This window comes from Notechis scutatus, chromosome 3 (genome assembly GCF_049901735.1).
Source record: "Notechis scutatus isolate UNSWTSFEM ecotype Mainland chromosome 3, rNotScu1.2, whole genome shotgun sequence".
Taxonomy (NCBI): Eukaryota; Metazoa; Chordata; class Lepidosauria; order Squamata; family Elapidae; genus Notechis; species Notechis scutatus.
The window spans coordinates 101,419,878-101,439,802 of NC_142011.1; the positions used below are offsets into that span (position 1 = coordinate 101,419,878).

General features: G+C 35.4%; 1 protein-coding gene across 1 annotated transcript in view; it reads right to left on the bottom strand.

Moving 5' to 3' along the window:
* Positions 1-19,925, bottom strand: part of HMCN1 (hemicentin 1) — a 240,336-nt gene that overhangs the window by 206,831 nt on the left and 13,580 nt on the right. Inside the window, exon 2 of the mRNA XM_026669149.2 lies at positions 2,929-2,999. Within this exon, the coding sequence (XP_026524934.2) occupies positions 2,929-2,999 (71 nt within the window). The remainder of the gene's footprint in view (positions 1-2,928; positions 3,000-19,925) is intronic.

Below are 19,925 nucleotides of genomic sequence, written 5' to 3' on the forward strand. Positions count from 1 at the left end.
CCCTATTCCAGGTTTTTGGGAGCAATCTCTGCAAACTCTGGACTGTGGAAGTCTATTTGCTTGAAAAAGCTGATGGAATAGAGGCTTGTGATCATAATAAGCATCGAGGCTTTTGAAAAGCCTAAGGTGCTATTAGTCCCTTAAGGACTGTTATGTGGTTAGTCCAAAATAACAAATCTAAATTAAAAATACTACAAACACCCCTCTATGGATAAAGTATAGAGGAGCATGATTAAAAATGTCTATCTCTGCCAAGACTGAATAGAAGAACTGGAGATGGTGGTGCAGAAGAGGTGTGTGTTCAGTTTTTCCATTCAGTCTATAGCCGAACAGAGCTGAATACATCCCATGCATGGATCCTGTCGAAATCATTCTAGAGAAGCTTGCTTCTTTACAAATGCAATACACCAATTAAATACATGACTCGTGTATTCAATCCCATGATGGGCTTATGAACTGGACAGACAAAAAATGTGTTACAAAGAGAAGAGAAGAGGCAGGAATACAAAATAACTTCAAAATATGTTTCGCAATGACAATCAGCTGTGATTCTTAAATGAATCTTCCATGTAATGTTTCTGTAGGTGAATGCCCTCCCCCCCAAAAATGCCTATAGTACATATATTCTCATCATGTGCTTTCAGAAACTGTGGTTAGAATAATACTTTTTTTCATCTAAATCCAACGAAGTAATTCCAATGGTCCCACTTCCTTTCTTAATGGAATGATTTCTTAGTCCTCAGCAAAGGAATTGAATTTAGAAGTACATTCCAGAAATTTAACACAATGATTTACCTTGACTGATTTTTTTTAACTTTTCCTTTTCTTGTTCAGTGTTCCAAAATACAGAATTTTCATATTAGAATGTCAGAATGCACAAAAATGAATACTATATTTCTATCTTACACGGTATAGTGTATCTCAGTACACTAACAGCTTCAAAGCAGATTCTCTGCCTGACTTCCTCTGATTATGGGAGAAGAACTCCAATACATCAAGAAAGGACCAGATTGTAAATGTATAAAATAGATTTAACTCAGAGATGGAGTGTTGAGATACCAGACTTCTCTGGTCTTGATTCTACATTTGCAATTCGGTCAACATATTCAATGTTCTCAAATGACTCAAAGGTGCCAGACTGGAGGATAGGATTATTAATGTGCCCACTGTGAATATACTTTAAAATAGCTTCCTTGTGTTTAACAATTTTCTACCACAACATAATTATATTGTTTCTGCCTCTTTTATTTTTATTTTTGCCAGGAATATATAGGACATATCCTGAAATAACCCCACTCAATTGGGCTGCAGTGAACTTTATTTGAAAACCTTTTGGAAAAAAAATGTTCCACTACTTCAGTACATTATTCATTTGATATTAAATTATGACACTAATTCTTTGCTCTCCTAACTAATGAAAAACATACATTTTTCCTTTCCCTGCAGCATAAATATGTCTCATTGCTGTAAAGCTATAATGATACCTTTTTCTTTTATTAAGTCACATTTTTCTTTTGTTCTCCTTCCCATTCCATAGTATGCATGTATGTTGGACACATAAGAAGATGTCCTTCCAGAGCCACACAAACAACTATTTCAGCAAACAATTTCCTATGTTTAATCTTTCATTTTAAAAATTATGATATTTTAAGTGATGGATCAGTTGGGACAATCCAGAAGATTCTGAAGAAAGAAGATGCAAAATCATATGCATTATCTGTGGAACCTTCAACCTTTGGATACTGCCCTACATCTGAGTCCTTCATTGTAGCAACTCATATTAAAACAATCGAAGAGCTTGAGGGCAGAAACCACTGTTTATAATAGGGTTCTCCAAACATGGAAACTTTAAGATTTCTGGACTTCAATTCCCAGAATTCCCCAGCCAGATGACTGACCGATGAACTCTGGGAGTTGAAGTCCACAAGTTTTAAAACTGCCAAGTTTGGAGACCCCTAATTTAGAATGCCCTTTCCTAATCACTAGTGTGGTGGAAATTATAAAACCTGTAGAATTCTAAAGGTTGGGGAAGGCTACTTCAGAGATCAGCTGGTGGATGGAAGTAAACTTTTTTTTCTTTTGTCTCTCATCAAGTTAATGAAAGCCATGTAGAAACTAATAGGTACCTAAGACTTGTTTCCTACCCATTACTTTGTTAGGAGGAAATTTGATTAAGTCCAGCTTCCCTTTTTACCACACAAAAAACCCCATCTATTAATTGATTTATTCTGTGGGTAGTTCTCCCATCCAATAATGCCTTTTCACAATGCTATTTATTCCAACTGCTAAGAGGATGTTTTAAGCATTTAGAACTCATCGTTTCAGTAATGGTTACAACTCTGAAGATACTATTTTCTTTGGATTGTATGACATGAAATTTAAGCCAACTCTTCTCAACTCAAATCTTCCCTCAGATCATGTATCATACTCTAGACATGTTGGACTTCAATCCCCATCAACTGTAGTCAGCATCCAGAGAGATCAAGTTGAGTGAGGTTATCTTTATGTTCATTATGCAGATTTATCTAGTTCAATTGATGTTTTGTTTTAGAATCAAATCTCAAAATTGAGGTGCATGGAACTTTCTAACCAGCCACAATATATGAATTAACCCAGATAATTAAGTAACTTCCTATGTTATGCTAAAGAAAAATAATAAAATGGAGAGTGTTACTGCAAGCAGCTTTACAATTAAAAATTAATTGTACTAATTTGGAATGTAGATGTAGATAGTAAGTCACCTTTTAGACAGCTGTGGCACAGAACACTCCTGCATGTATTCCCTGAAGTTTAGCTTGATACGTGCATGAGTTTTTCTTCTAATACAATTAAGCTTATACAATTATCCTCCCATGCAGGCTGATAGAGGACAATCCGATATTTCACTCCCTCTGTGAAACTGTGAAATTAAAGGAATAGTCCACTCACCTGAACATATAGTTCTCTGAGTTCATATTGAAATTTCTTAGGATCTGTGGTAATGGTTACAGGACCAATTTCTGAAAGGAAAACAAGGAATTTGCGGGAAAGTTAAAAGAGGTTTAATAGCTGCAAAAGCTGATACACACAAACACACAAAATGCATACTCTTTATTATGATAAGTGACCAGTGCAAAACTTTATATTTTATATGTATATATGTAAGATAAAAAGTTATAGTCTCCAAATTATAAAACCCATTGAGCTGATCTAGTGAACTAATCCTATGATACCTATTATCTGTAAAATTTATCTACTTTACTGTCTGTTAATTCTTGCTTAGGTGCATGAGTCTTTAAGCAAGAAAAAAGTAAAATGAGAAGTAATTTTATAACATACAATAATGAATTGGGATAAAATCCAGAATTTTGCCTACTAACCCTGCTGAATCACCTAAATGCTATAATTGCAGATTGCCTCTTCATGAAATTTGGTCTTGATTGGTCAATTCTATTTATTTTATTTTTTATTTATTTTTATTTGTCAATTGCTTACAAGATAATATGTATAACTAAAAATATAGTTATGAATACATGGATACATATAAGAAAAATAAAAAAATATTAAAGAAACAATAGCACATGCGCTTATGCATGCCCCCTACAGACCTCTTAGGAAAGGGGTGAGGTCAATAGTAGACAGTCTAAGGTTAAAGTTTTTGGGGTTTGGGGGAAAATAACCATAGAGTCAGGTAGAGTATTCCAGACATTGACCACTCTGTTGCTGAAGTCATATTTCCTGCAATTAAGTTTGGTGCGATTAACCTTGAGTTTGTATCTATTGTTTGCTCTAGTGTTGTTATGGTTGAAGCTGAAGTATTCATTGACAGGTAGGACATTGCAATGTATGATTTTATATACTATACTTAGATCGGACCGAAGGCGGAATAGTTCTAGATTTTCTAGGTCTAGAATTTCAAGTCTGGTGGCATAAGGTATTCTACAATTAGTAAAGGAGTGGAGAACTCTTCTTGTGAAATATTTCTGGACTTTCTCAACTGTGCTAATATCAGATACGTAATGTGGGTTCCAGACAGATGAGCTGTATTCGAGTATTGGTCTAGCAAATGTTTTGTATGCTCTAGTTATTAGTGTAATATTACCAGAGAAAAAGCTACGTAAGATTAGGTTAACAACTCTTAATGCCTTTTTGGCTATGTAGTTACAGTGGGCTCTAGCACTTAGGTCATTTGCAATGAGTACTCCAAGATCCTTGACAGAGTTTGGATCATCAACAAGGTCTTGACTATTCAGCCTGTATTTTATTTTCTGATTTTACAATTCTACAAGAATAATTCCACAACTGTGAGAAAATATGTACAAAGAGTACAACAGTGTTTTTTTATATTCTTTTATTTTACAGTGCCAAATTCTCAAAAAGCAAAATGCCATTCCCTAAAAATCACTTATTTTATTTATAAGTAACAGCAGATATCAGATCATGATGATCTAATAAATAATGGGCAAAGATCTCATCAGATCATGTGTTCTGAAAAAGTGTGCAGCTAAATAAGGATCAGTAGGACATCTGCTAACTCAGACAAACAAATATTGATAGTAATTAAATTTGGATAAAAGGAATCTAATTATTTCAAAATAAGTATTGTATGTGCATTTTGTTGTTTTTGAAAGCTTTCTAGATACTGTGAAACACCATTAGCCTTAGTCATTATGGCCAGGAAAGAAGAATGACGAAAAATGAAGTTCAACAACAACATCTGGAGAAATACAACATTGTCTTCCTTGTGTTAGAGTACAGTGTAAAGTAAAGGACTTCTCTTACTATTCTATAGCAACATAATTTAAGGATATCCTAAGAATCTACGGTGTTTCCCCCATGATTGCAATATCTATTTTGAATTATTAAATAAAATCAGCCAGAGGATTCAATAAAATAGAAATAATAATGCAGCTTTACCTACATTTTTATGTTCTAATGCCAATAAAAATTTAAACAAGTTTTGGGAAGTATGGGGATAAATACAAAATACAAAGACAAAAAAACCTAACAAAAGTTTTACAAACTCAGAGGTCTTTTACTACAGACAAGAAACAGCTCATATTTATATGGAAGATCAACCTGCTGCAGATCCTAAATCTCCACATCAGTGGTGGGATTAAACAAAAATTACTAACGGTTCTGTGGGCTGGCAAGGGAAGAATACTGTAAAATCTCCAGTCAGTGGTGGTATTTGCCGGTTCTCCGAACTACTCAAAATTTCCACTACCAGTTCTCCAGAACTGATCAGAACCTGCTGAATACCATCTCTGCTCCACATCCATACATCAGCACCAGAGTTTAAATAATGATCTATTTTCTCCAATCCTTTCAAATCAACAGATTTTGGGCCATCTTGAGATGGGAAATCTCTGTTCACTCTTTAGATAACTTTTTAGCCTGGTTCAAGCATTCTGAACGCCTTGCAGATACAACTTTTTGTATTATGTTTCATTTCCATTTTTTGAGGGCTTTTAACTCCAAAAAGCAAGCTATCCTATTAATGCTTTATACAACACCTTAAATATGTATTTCAGACAAAATGGGGGATTTCCTCCTTTGAAATATATCCATGTTTAACTTTTTTTTAATTGGCACCAGATCTTCTGTTCTTGGAGTTGATGTCCCTCACAATTAGGTTGATTGTTCTTTCTCATCATGTTTTCTCTTCTTATTGCGTACAAACAATGACTAATAGCTCTTAAGAGAGCAGGTTTGGTAATGAAGAATGAAGTGTGTCTCATGAATTACAAATCCTAGTTTAATTACTGAAGCAACACGTTTTTGTTAAAAAGAAGCCCCTGGGCCAGAAACTTACTGTACAGAATATGTGTTCTTCTGTTACAACACTGCTGTTTTGTTTGGCTCCAGAAAATCTCACCAGTTTTGGACATATAGTGCAATAGATTTTTATAAACATTTGTAAGAACAACATACAATCTAGCCTTATTTCTTGTTCTTCATAACATGGTTGAGCCTGGGGCTGAGACAATCTAGATTTCTGAGTCCTGGGAAAATAGCCACACACACCCCAACACACCACTCATTCTTGGACCTAGATATAGAATCAGATAATTCATTTACTAAATTCCTACAAAGAATGGTGGGGGAGGGAAGACAATGAGAGAGAAAGAATGAGAGAGTGTTTGCAATTGAAACTGCTTTGACCTGCTCTGTTTAATCATCTTATGCTTACTGTCATATACATTTTTTTAAAATGCCAGTGAAAAACCAAAGAGTAGCTTGTACTAAAACATAGAACATAGCCCCCTTCATGTCTGCAATGATATTGTCCCCTGAGACAGTACCATAACAGTGCTATTGAGCTAAGCAAGAAGCTAGATCTAGAATGGGCTTGCTTTTTAATGTGAAACACTTTACAAAATTAACAGTGCAGACTGATTGATTGAATGTATGGAGTGAGTTATGAAGAAAATAATGTTGGTCAACATATCAATGTATATTTAGGCTAAAGTCACCTACCCCAGATAAAAGTTTTATTGTGCTTCCTCCTTGCCTCAGAGAAGAAGAGAGATTCAAACATAATGCTTCTTTATTTTCCCCATCTTTTCATACATTTTTGTCTTAACTCAACAAACATGTGCAAAGGAGGGGAAAAAAGGTACACAATGCTTGCTGACTCTAAGCACTGGGGCTGTTGGACCTAAAAGCAATATACATCTCTAGCTCAAAACTTTCATTCTGTACCAGGTCCAGTATACTGCCTATACAGGATGCCTCATTTTACTACTGCCTGCACAATAGAAAATAATTAAAAACAACAGTAATAACAAATCAATTCTGCTATAGTTTAAAGTCAAAATTTATCAAGCAACTCTGTGATTCAATTGCTATGCAAAATAAATAAATATCAAATGATCCCAATTAATTTTGGGACTTTTAAAACTTTTTAAATGCTAAAGGCATTATACATTCAATATTTTTTTCTGTTATAATGTATTATTGAATAAGACCTAGTCGCCCTAAACTGGAAAACCACAAAACTTGAACTTAACACAACCAAGATGTTGTTTAGACTGATCCCTAAGCAACTGACCAAACACTACTACATTTCTACATAAAACTGTCTGCTAAGAGATTTGACAGGCCATAAGAATATTTCTACTTCCTACTTCAAAAATAAACTGGAAATCAACCCTTTTCTCTGAGAAATAAACAGGAAATTGACTCAATAAATAAATCTTGATGTTAGTAGACATCAAGTATCTCAAAACATTTTGAAAACAATGTATCTCATCTGGACAAAGAGTTTAAAGCAATTATCCTGATCTTTTTTTAAAAAAATCTATTGGTGTACAGTATGCACGTGTTCAATTCACAAATATTGATGAGACAAATATACACAAAAGATGCTTAATGACAATTACAAAGCACAGCATCAGATAATATCCATATTAAGTGGATGGACTCTAAGAAAATAATAGTGGAACTCTTTAGAACCCATTTATGCAAGGAAATATTGAGTCAATTGAACAATTAAAAAGGAAAGTTACAGCAAACTCTAGACAATTACATTACCAATTCCTCATATCAAATTCACAGGGAAGACAAAAGTAGAAAGTGGGAAAGAAAACATCAATCTGCTGATTAATAATTTATTAAATTTGCATGCTTTCTGACTCTCAACAACTCTGTAGAGCTTACAAATCTTGTGATTTTGTTGTACAAATCTCCAGTTGTTGAGAGCAGTAAAGTAGGATTCCAGATTCAGATAGCAAGGCCGCTGATTCCAATTTATCTAGCTAATCTCCCAAATGGAAGAAGTTAAGGCAGCAGATCATATCTTGCTCATAGAGTAACTACGTTTACTCAGTTTTGATGAATTTTTTTACTGCTGTGTGACCAAGACGTGAAGCATAAAACTGCATATAAATCTCCATCTGATGAATGGATTCATCACAAACTGCATCCATCTACAGTATATAATATTTCAAAATGGAAATTTTCCAGTGAAATATCCTGCACATCCAACAAGCAGGCAAAAGATCTAACTATTTAGGTCAATCAACAATGAATATTAATATTTAATATGGTATGATGGTATGGTATGATGTGGGTCCATTGGAAAAAAAATGAAAACTGCTGACTGCAGTCTTGTGGTTCATGAGATAATTTATTTCCAAGAGACTGGGATTGTTTCTATTTTTTTCCTCCAGGGTTACAGATCTTCTGTCCTCAAACGAGGAAATCTGATGTCAGGAACCCTCTTTTGAGGCTGCCCATGCCAAGAATCAAGTAGAGGAAAAAGGAGAGGGAGGGAGGGAGGGAGTTGTGCCAAAGGAACAATGATTCTGATAGATTCTAAATTCTCTTGACTCACTAACATGCCCACAAACTAGTCTGGAATCTACATCAGTTTTGGAAGTTTTCCCTCCTGTTAGTTTCCAGGGAGCATAGCACAGTAGACATGGTGACTCCTTCATTTACACCAAGAGTGCTGGGTATCTTAGAATCCAAAGTTTTGAAACACTTTGGATCAAAAGGTAAAAATGTGTTGCCCAAGGGAGAAAGAAAGGTCTGCTTGATAGATGGCAGCCTGGCTGAAACTTACTTTGAAGGAATGGAGATATACTGAAACATTTGGGTGTGCCAATAGAAAACAATATTTGTAGCTCAGAGTTGAGCTGTGGGGTTCTTGGCACTCTCTGAGCTTGATGATATTTCACTACCAAAATAGGTAACACCATCAACCACCAAGCTCAGAGAGCACCAAGAACCCCGTATTTTGTTATGGTAGGTACTTTCATTTCTCAATTACATCAAAAATAAAGTCTATATTAATTTTCATATTTATTGCTCATTTGCACCAAATGTAAACATTTACTGATAATGCCAGCTGTGTTCCATAACAGATCCTTTCAAGAAAACTTGATTATACATATATAACAAATTACATCCGTCTTACTTTGAGCAAAAATCATTAAAATCCAGGATACTCCAAAAGATTGTATCTCAACAATGAGATATAGCCATTTTTCTGATTCAATAGAATAAATCCTAATTGCTAATGTTAATATTAACAATAAAAAGTCAACAAATCTGGGTCAAGGACCTCCCATTAAAAAATACAAAACAACTACACCGTACTCCTTTGCCAGAGCTCTAAAAATAAAAACCTGAGAAGAGACAGTTTTTCATGACTTTCTGAAAGGCCATGAAGGTTGGGGTTGACTATCTTTGGGAGGAAGACTCATAGGGCAGGCACCATGACAGGTCCTTTGAAGTTGCAGACCTACCACTTCTGGGAAGGGAAAAAATGAAAATTGTCCAGTATTAGTCAATCCAGTGATGGCATTCTTCAAGGCAGCTGCAATATCACTACCTGGTATTTACTACTACTTGAACCCAATCACATATCAGTTCCCAGAAGACAAATGATAGGGGTCAGCATCCCAAAGACCCTATCCATTTCCTTGGAATAACCATATTGGACATGAGCCAGAAAATTGGCAAAACTAAGCCCCAATTCTCTCTACAAGGCCAGCATGAATAGAGTCCAACTCCAAGCAGATCCAAGCAACTTTATCTGTCAGATGCTGAATATAATCCTTGTAGTGACCCTGCAGAGGATCCTTGCCCCTCCTCACCAAAAGAGCAGGGGTGGGATTCTACCGGTTTGGACTGGTTTGATAGAACCAGTTATGATTCTGTGCAGTTTGGAGAACTGGCAAATCACACCTCTGATTATCCCTGCCCCTACCCTCCCCACCCCTCCCACTCACTCCTTTTCGCAGTTTCCTGCACTCCCGCACACACACGCTGGGGAGCTGCTCTTCTGGTTTCTAGTGGTCCCCCACATGCACACACACACTCCCGTTTCAGCACTCAGTGCCAAAAAGGTTCACCAACACTGCTATAATAGGTGTATCACAAAAGCAGCCTTCTTCAGCTTTGTTAGTCTTGTTGAAAAGAGAGCAGCAATGTGAAAAATGCAGTTTATGCTGGCCTACTTTTCTACTGGCTCAAAGCTTGATAGGTAACACTTTGCTATGGCTGTCTGGAAGAACACTTTCAGTGAATGGCCTTTCCGACAGACAATATGCAATTATCAATCTCCCAGTAGTTGCCTGTCCTCTGCACAAAGGGCACACAGCTGCTACAATCTCTTTCTTTATTCCAGTATTATAATAATCCAATACTTGTTATTGAGGAATGTTACCAATTAGTCACATTAATCCCTAAATAAACTAACATGGGAATGTGAGAAGAATTCTCTACTCCAGCACTGTTTTCCCACAGTAGCAATCAGATGCCAATGGAAAGTTCACAAGCAGGACAGGAAAGCAATAGCACGTAATCCTTGCAGAACATCCTATTATGTCTACTCTTGCTTGATTTTTTTTTTCTAAATAAGGCCCACGCATTGCAATGTTAATTGTAATGGAATATTTTTATCTTCCTAGTGATTTTGATTGATGCTCTTTTTGAGAAGCAGAGCTCTTTTCTAGAACTTAACAATGAAATCCGCAGTGTTGGCATCAATTCTTCAGATTCCTTCCTTGAAAAATATCCATTCACTGATATGTGCCTATCTTTTGCATCTAAGGCATATGCAAATGCAGGCATGCACACCAGTGGTGGGATTCAAAAAAAATTTTTACTACCGGTTCTGTGGGTATGGCTTGGTGGACTTGGCTTGGTAGGCATGGAAGGGGAAAGATACTGTAAAATCTCCATTCCCTCCCCACTCCTGGGGGAAGGTTACTTCAAAATCCCATTCCCTCCCCAACCCACTAACCTGCTTTCCAGCTCCGTTCTCCTGTGCAGGGCAACAAAAGAAGACTCAGCTGATCAGCTGGAACTCAGGAAACAGAGAATAGATGGGGGTGGGGCCTGTCAGAGATGGTATTTGCCTGTTCTCTGAACTACTCAAAATTTCCACTACCGGTTCTCCAGAACTGGTCAGAGCCTGCTGAATACTGCCTCTGATGCACACCTGAACTTCATTCATTGATCTTTTCTGGCTTTTGATTATTTAATTTTATGCTGGTTGTTAATCTTAATGTTATTAGTAACATACTCCAAAAATGGAAATTTTAGTGAAATGTCTTCTACCTTTTTGTTCTCTATATTTGAATATTTGTCCTTTTTGTTCATTATCTTGAGAACCCCTTTAATTTGGTGATACTGTTTTGAATCTACTTCTATTGGTGTAACTTTAATATATACCAAGCATTCTAATATGATGTTCTGAGTTCTTCTATATTTCTATTAATCTCACAATTTTTTCTAACATTTACTTTCCGGAAATTATATGTGACAATGTTTGCCACTTTTGCTTGCATATAAATTAAACCTGAGAGTTCTGTGCTCATTGTTCCCAATCGCATCAACATCTTGTATAAAGTTCTAAGAATCATTAAGTTCCCTTTATGTGCCTTCCAGATTTAACCATCACAACTTACTATAAATGTGCTACAAATAAACAATTGAATTTTATTCCTACTGCAATAATAGAAAAAATATAACACTACAGCTCTTCTTATGAAAAGTTCTCTCTGTGAAGTCTGCTCAAAGCTCATTGATGGTTAAACATCTTGTATAAAGTTCTAAGGCAGTGATAGCTAACCTTTTCATTGTTGTGTGCTGAAAGTGCATCATGTGCATGTGCCTGCACCCATAATGTAATGCACACACGACTTCCCCTGCCCCCTGTGCACGCATGCATGAACCCCCATACACCACTCACCTCTGCGCATGCACGCGCATCTCCCACATGCACCCCGCTCCCCATGCATGCGCAGCAGTTACCCAACAATCAACTGGCTGGTGGGAGGTGTGCATGCATGCACAGTGGACCTGATCTGGGGCAACGGCTCATGTGCCAGCAGAAATGGCTCTGCATGCCACTTCCAGCATGTGTGCCATAGGTTCGCCATCATGGTTCTAAGGGATTAAACCTTTTATAATCAGTGACTTTCCAATTTTCTTCCAGTTGAACCATGAGATTAATTACAGCAGGCAAACTTCCTCAGGGACAATTGAGATTTGTCCTTATAAATGGATTGTATGTATTTGCAGTCATATTCCTTTTGTCATGGTTAACTGTGAGACCTACTAGATCTCCCAGCTTCTACTCATAGCAAGTATGTCATATTAGAAGAAGATCAAAAATCTTCTTCCAGATCTGAATACTGCACAAACCAAAAAGAGGGCTTTTGTGATGACCCGAGGCGTGGCACAAAGGCAACACAGTCACATAAGTAAGAAAAGTCCCTTTAATACCTCCAAATTTTCCCCCAATATCCAGTTACCTTCGGCTGGAGAAAAAAACTTTCCCAAGAACAGTCTTTAAGTGGAAGAAATTCAGTCCAAAAACATATAAACTGTAAATAAAAATCCACACAAACCATGCTGCAGCAATTAACTTGACAGGGCAGGATAAGGAATTGCAGACTTCGAAGGCCAACAAAACACACACAATTGGGAAGATGCCAGGAACACAGATAAGCCTCCACGACACCAGACAATTCATGATATTTGCTCCCAACAAGTTGCTGTGCGCAAACTCCCTTTTTAAACACTGTGTTCCCAGCTGCAACTAATGAAGGGAATCAGGGCCCTTTCCTCCCCTGTAAGCCACACAACTCATGTTGCTCCCTTCTCGGTTCCTCCCTGTGTACCCTAGGATGAAGAGGGAGTGGGCCTGGATCTTCCTCTGAATTCCCTCTGCCTTGCTCTACCTCTCCCCTGCTCTGCCCAGCTGGACTGTGCCTTTCCCCAGTTTCTTCCACAGCCAACAGAGCCACCCTCCCATTCCCTATCCTCAGAATCAGATTCGGACAAAGGCATGACAGTTTTTGAAGAGTGAAGTATGGGAATTATGAATAAAAATTAAGTATTAATTGGAAAATTAGAGATTGAATGATGACTATTAAATATGCATAAAATATGATTAGCAATAAAATGATAAAATTAAACAATGGGTGATTAGATTAATGAAAGAATATATTATAATGTATATATGTGTATTAACAGTAGAAACATATGGATTGGATGATTGGTCAGAACATTAATAGATGTATTTTAAATGTTTAAATAATTGTGATTGGTACTAGAAATGTACATTGAGATATTGATTAATGAAAGAAAGATGAAATTTTAACACAAATAGATGGAAGACATAAATAAGGAAAATATGATTTAAAAGACATGTATTTGAATATTACAATGATATGGGGGAATTAAAATTAAAAGAGATAGAAATAAGAGGGGAACAATAGTACATATATATTAATATATCAAGATATATGAAAGAACAAGAGAGAGGTTTAGAAAATGAAGGGCGGAAGTATAAGATATGTGTAAGTAATAGGAAATAATGAAAATGAAATGTAATAATTGGGAGCAATAATATTATGCTTATTTGTATCAAAATGTATGATACCTAGGTATCACACCATTCACATATTGATATGTATAAAGAATATAAAATAAAACACTTAACAAAAAAGAGGGCTGAGAAAATATCTACAGACCCCTCACATCCTGGACATAATGTATTTCAACTTCTTCCCTCAGGAGCTATAGAGCATTACATGCCAAAACAATCAGACATAAAGATGTTTTTTTTCCCTATGCCATTCCTCTGCTGAACACTTATAATAACCACAGCACTGTCTCATCTTTCCTACTATCTTCTCTTTTTGGTTTTTTATGATTTATCAATTGTTGTTTGTAATTTACAATTAATGATTGAAACTATTATTATGATCTATGACCTATTACTTGCTGTTTATATGTACACTGTGAGCTTATGCACCGGAGACAAATTTCTTGTGCATCCGATCACACCAATAAAGAATTTTATACTAGTCTATATTCTTGCACAAGTAACCTCAGGTATTGTTCTTCTGTAATCTTGATATTTATTCAGGGCTCCAGTAAAATCAGCAAGACTTGATTTTCAAATAGAAACAAATTAGCTTTGCTGAGCTGAACTGGGATATAAAACTCTCTATTATCCAGATAATAAAGTGGATAATTACTAGTAATCCTTCCTATACCTCATTGCAGAACATATGGGATACAATGAAGGCATACTTAAGGGGAATATCGATAGCTTATATAGCAAATAGAAACAAAGAAAGAGAGGGGAAGCGGAAAGGCCTGACAAAAAGAATAGAGAAATTGGAAAATAAGCAAATGGAAACCCCGGGAGATGAGCATATTAGAAATGAACTAGCATTAGTTAAACATGAGATGAATATTTTAGATCAAGAGGAACTAATTAAAAAAATATTATACACAAAACAAAATTATTTCGAACATGCAAATAAACCCAGAAGGTGGCTGGCATATAAATTAAGAAAAGAAAATCAGAAAAGGATGATATATCAATTACAGGATAAAAATGGAATAATAGAGACAGATCAGGAGAAAAAAAAAGGAAATTGTAAGAGAGTACTTTGAAGATCTTTACAAACAAGAAATAGTTGATTTAAATAAAATAGAAGAATATTTGAAAGAAGGAACTCTCTATCCAATATCAGAGGATAAAAAAGAGATGCTGAATAAAGAAATAACTTTAGACGAGCTAAAGGCGGCGATTTCAAAACAAAAAATAAACAAAACGCCAGGCCCAGATGGGCTACCAAATGAGCTATATAAAGAGATAGGTGATATACTAGAGATAATGCTATTAGAGGTTTGCAATGGGGTATTACTGGAAGCCAAAATACCAGAATCTTGGAAGGAAGCATATATAACATTGATTCCGAAAGAGGGTGCAGATGCCAATCAAATAAAGAATTACAGACCAATATCCCTTTTAAATTCAGATTACAAAAGTTTTTTGGCAGTAATGGCGGAAAGATTAAAGAAAATACTCAGTAATAAAATTCACCTGGATCAAAATGGATTTCTTCCCATGAGGCAGATCAGATATAATACAAGAACAATAACAGACATATTGGAATATTATGAAAAGCATCCAGGAAGCCAAGTGGCCTTGGTCTTCCTGGATGCACAAAAGGCCTTTGATAACTTAAACTGGGACTTTATGAAAAAGCAGATTAATCTGATGGATTTCAGAGATAATTTTGTAAAAATGTTGAATGCAATCTATGCCACACAAAAGGCCAATGTATTATTAAATGAAGAAATTACCAAATCATTAAAGATAAGGAAGGGGGTCGGACAGGGATGTCTGCTTTCACCTCTGCTTTTTATAACAATTTTGGAAACTTTGCTGGACAGAATTACATTAAATAAAAAAATTAAAGGAATTAAAATTAAAAATTAAGAATATAAATTACAAGCCTTCGCAGATGATATGGTTTTTGTTATAGAAGATCCAATAGACTCAGGACCAGCTCTACTAGATTAAATAGATTCGATAAATTAGCAGGATTAAAAATCAATAAGGAAAAAACCAAAATGCTAGTTAAAAACGTAACAAATAGTAAACCAAAAAAATTGGAAGAAAAGACGGGATTACAAATTGTAAATAAAATTAAATATTTAGGAATCTGGCTAAGAGCTAGAATATTAAATCTGCGATAGGATAATTATACCGAATTACTGAAACAGATTGAAAAGGACTTGGAAAATTGGAATAAGATGCAAATTTCATTATTAGGTAGAATAGCAACAATCAAAATGAATGTTCTACCTAAAATACTATATTTGTTTCAAACAATTCCGATATTACTGGATATATATTTTTTTAAAGATTTAGATAAAATTGTGATGAAATTTATCTGGGCAAAGAAAAAAATAAGGATAAAAAAAACTTATTTACGAGATAATAAAAGCAAGGGTGGATTCGGACTTTGTCTGGGAGATATATTATAGAGCGGTGGCATTAGTGTGGATAAAAGATTGGATTGATTTAAGGAATAATAGGGTTTTACAATTGCAGGGACATGATTTACAGCTAGGTTGGCATGCATTTTTATGGAACCCGAATAGAAAAAATAATCTATATTTTACTAGACATGTATTCCAAAAGTCTTTAATTAAAATTTGGACTGATATAAGAAGGAATCATTATACTAAAATCCCGAGGTGGTTTTCAATGATGGAGGCGATGTTTCACTTAAATACGATGGACATCAGTAAAAAACTTAAATATTACCAAATATTAGATAGTGAGGGAAGAATTAAAATGAAACAGGAACTAGAATCACAAGAGATAGTTATTGATAATTGGTCATATTTTAAAATAAAACTGAGTTATAACAAAGCCATAAAGGAATATGGAATTGAGGTAAAAGACACATATTTAGATAAAATACTTTTAAACCCTGAGAAAAGTTTGATTTCCAAAAATAAATAATTATTTATTAGAATATGAAATGACCGAGAAAATTGTGAAAGGCCCTATGTTAGCTTGGGAAAAAAAAAAATTGGTTATAGTATCGATCTGGATGCCTGGGAAGAAATCTGGCAGAAAAACCTGACACTAACCAAATCAGTAGCACACAAGGAGAATCTATACAAAATGATGTACAGATGGCATCTGGCACCCTCTAGATTGGCCAAAATATTTCCGACAGACAATCCTTGCTGTTGGAAATGTAAAGAGAAATTTGGTACATATTTTCATTGTCCTAAGATAAAGAAATATTGGTTAAAAATAAAAACGTGGATAGAAGAAATTATAGAATGTGGGCTGGAGTAGAAACCGGAATTATTTTTGTTGGGAATGATCAAAGGGGATTACCCCCGCTAAAGTAAAATATCTGACATCCATTTATTAACTGCGGCACGTATTTTACTAGCACAATATTGGAAGAACCCAAATGTACCACTGATACAGGTTGCTATTCAGAAAACGTCTGAGTGTGCCCAATTGGAGAGGCTTACACTTAAAATTAATGGGAAGGAGGATATAGATTACTCCTATGGGATAAATGGTATAAGTAAAATAAATAAATAAAAGGGGAAACTCGTAAATGAACCTAAGATACAAATTCTATTCAGCGGTTTATATTAAATATATAAAAACAATTAAAGGCTTTAAACCTTCTTTTCTCTGTTACTACTATTATTATTATTAACCATTTATAATATTTCTTTGTTTACTAGTTAAAAAACATGAATGTATTTGTAATAGAAGAGTAGTTATAAACCAACGTGAAAATAAATAGAGTATATTGTGAATTATTTAGTGCTTAGGATGTGATAACAAATGAAGATGTGACTAGTACTAGCCAATACTGATTTTCAGGACTTACCAAATTCAATAACAAATGTAAAGAATTATGTGTTATTCACATATCATTGTTTCTGTATTTTTGAATTTGTATGTTTTTAAATTTGTAAATAAAATTGTTTTTAATTTTTTTAAAAAAAAAATAGTAATCCTTCCTGTTGCTCTCTCTACATAATATATATTTCTATATAACATATAATTCTATATATTTGGGGTTTCCATTCCTGTGATTCCTACATTGCAAGGACAGTAACAAAATAACTTGAACAATCCCAAAATAAATGGATATAATGTCAAATCCTTATTTAGGAGCTATTCCCAATAAAATTTGGAAACAGATTGTCCTAGCAAATGCATGTGAAACTGAGAGATTGGTTACATGCCACCATTACAATCTGAAAAGTGTATGAAGATTTGACCCATTTAGATGCAGATTTTGGTTTCTAATTGCCTGTGACCATGGTGCCTTCCAATTTGCTTATGCTCACTGGAAAGAATTTATTTTAGTGATAGCCCAGATAAATTACGATGAAATCTTTCATTTGCAATGTTCTAACCATTAAAACATTGCAAATGGAATGTTTTAATGTAAGCAATCTGGAATATCACTAGATTAAATCCTTTCCAGTGAGAAATAAAGAACTGGAATGTACAACATTAATATTGTTCATTCAACCAGAGAATCCATGCATTCCATAAGAATATAACTTGTGGTATGTAAAATATATTTTTCAATCATTCTAACCTTGAAAAATTAGCATTCATTTTCTTAATGCAGGCTGCCCATTATATTATGAAAAAGATTAATCACTTTGTATGGAACCACATCGAAGAAGCTGGTGCACATTTGAAGTTACAGGACTTTATGTGTTCCTTTATCAAGTCCGAAATGATGCAGCTGTGACAAACTAATTTTTTTCTCTCAAAGGAAAAGAAGAAATAAATTAAGGTGCCCTGGATTCCTGGACATTTTCCATTCCTACTTTGACAAGAATAGGAAAGGCAAGAGATTCTGCTCAGATCAACTTCAATATTACCCCAGATATGTACCGTGATATTTAATGCTACACATTTAGTGCTACCGAATGAAGCATTCTGCACAGAGTGAGGTGCCAACAATGTTGTATTTCAGAGGATGGTAAAAATTTTAGGGATTGAGTAAAAGTGCATAATATGCGATCACAATGGTATCAAAGTCCTTTTTAAATAAAAAAGAGGCTTGATTCATTCTTTGTTCTTACCTCCAAGGTTTCATCTGACAGTTCCAAAATCTGTTATATTCTAACTCATAATTTCACCATATTTCAATAGTAAAATCTTAAGTCAGAACAAAACCTTGCTAGTTTTTATTGTAAATGTTACTAAATTGGGGAGGAGGGATATTAGATAGATGCCACCTAGACACAATACAGGCACCAGGTTGCCAATTCTTCTACTTGTATTAATATGGAATATCATCACATTGTATTGTATATGAAAGTTATGGCCCTGTTCTACCCAGCTGGGTTCCCAGAAAGCAAACACAGACAAAGGCAGTAGCCCGTACCTTTCAAGGTTTAATCATGAATGTTTGTCAATGATGCCAAAAACCCAGAGATAAGAACTAATTTACAAGATTCTCCAAACACGAGCTAAGATGTCCACAAGTTGAGCTTCAGAGCTTCTTTGCTATTTGCAAAGAATGGTTTTCCAAACCTGGCTTTTATCCTTTTGAGGGAGGGGCCATTACCTTGCAGCCTTACTCCTGAGTCGCCTGCTGCTGTAATTGTTCTTTCCTCCAAGCAATTCTTCATGCACATACACTTGGCACAGGCTCCTCGGGAACCTCCTCATCACTGCCGCCAGCCCCCACAATCTCTGAAGGCAGCAGTCCACTCCCTGATAGTCCTGGCCCCTCATCAGAGTCTTCACTCTCCTCAGCCATCTGCACCTGCTGCCGGCTAACCACAACAGGCCCTGGGTCTTTCCACTATATTATTAAATGGCTTCTAATTCCTCTTTATCCAAAGGTTTAATGATACTTTCCTCACCTCGTGATAGCAAAGCTTTAAGCTTCTACATCAGAGGTCTCCAAACTTGGCAACTTTAAGACTTGTGGACTTCAACTCCTAGAACAAGTCTTAAAGTTGCCAAGTTTGAGGACCCCTGTTCTACATTATGAATCTGCTCTATTTCACCTGAAAACAACTTCTGAGCAAAGTACAATGAAACAGAACTGTTATCAGTTGGGAAAGTCTGAGTGAAATATCTCCTCATTTCATAAGCCAGTATCATAGTCTATTTCTGTCACAGCTTTTATGGAGGAAAAGGCACAAGCCTTACAGGTTAGACAACAACAATTTTAGAGATGCTTTTTCCATCGTTCAGTTCCATATTATTACCTGCAGAATGAACATCTACATGATTGAACATCTACATGGTGCAAACATCTGCATTGGGATGATTTGAAAGTCTGAGTCAGAGTCATGGCAGCTATGGTGGTTGGGATGAGCAGAACCGATTGGAAACTACCAATTTTGCAGAAAGGCAAGCCAAACAGGTAAGAGACAAATAACATCAAGAATCCCAACACAAGAGAAAAGGAATTTTACTCCAAAAGTAGATACTCACTAAAACACTTCTTTATCGGAGAAGGAATCTTATATAAGATTATTTTGTGTACTTTTTCCATTTAATATACTGTTACATCCAATCTGGTTTTTTAAGAACTTCCTTTTCCAAATATATGCACTTGCCTGCTAATCTTTCAAGGGGAACGGAATTGCCTCAT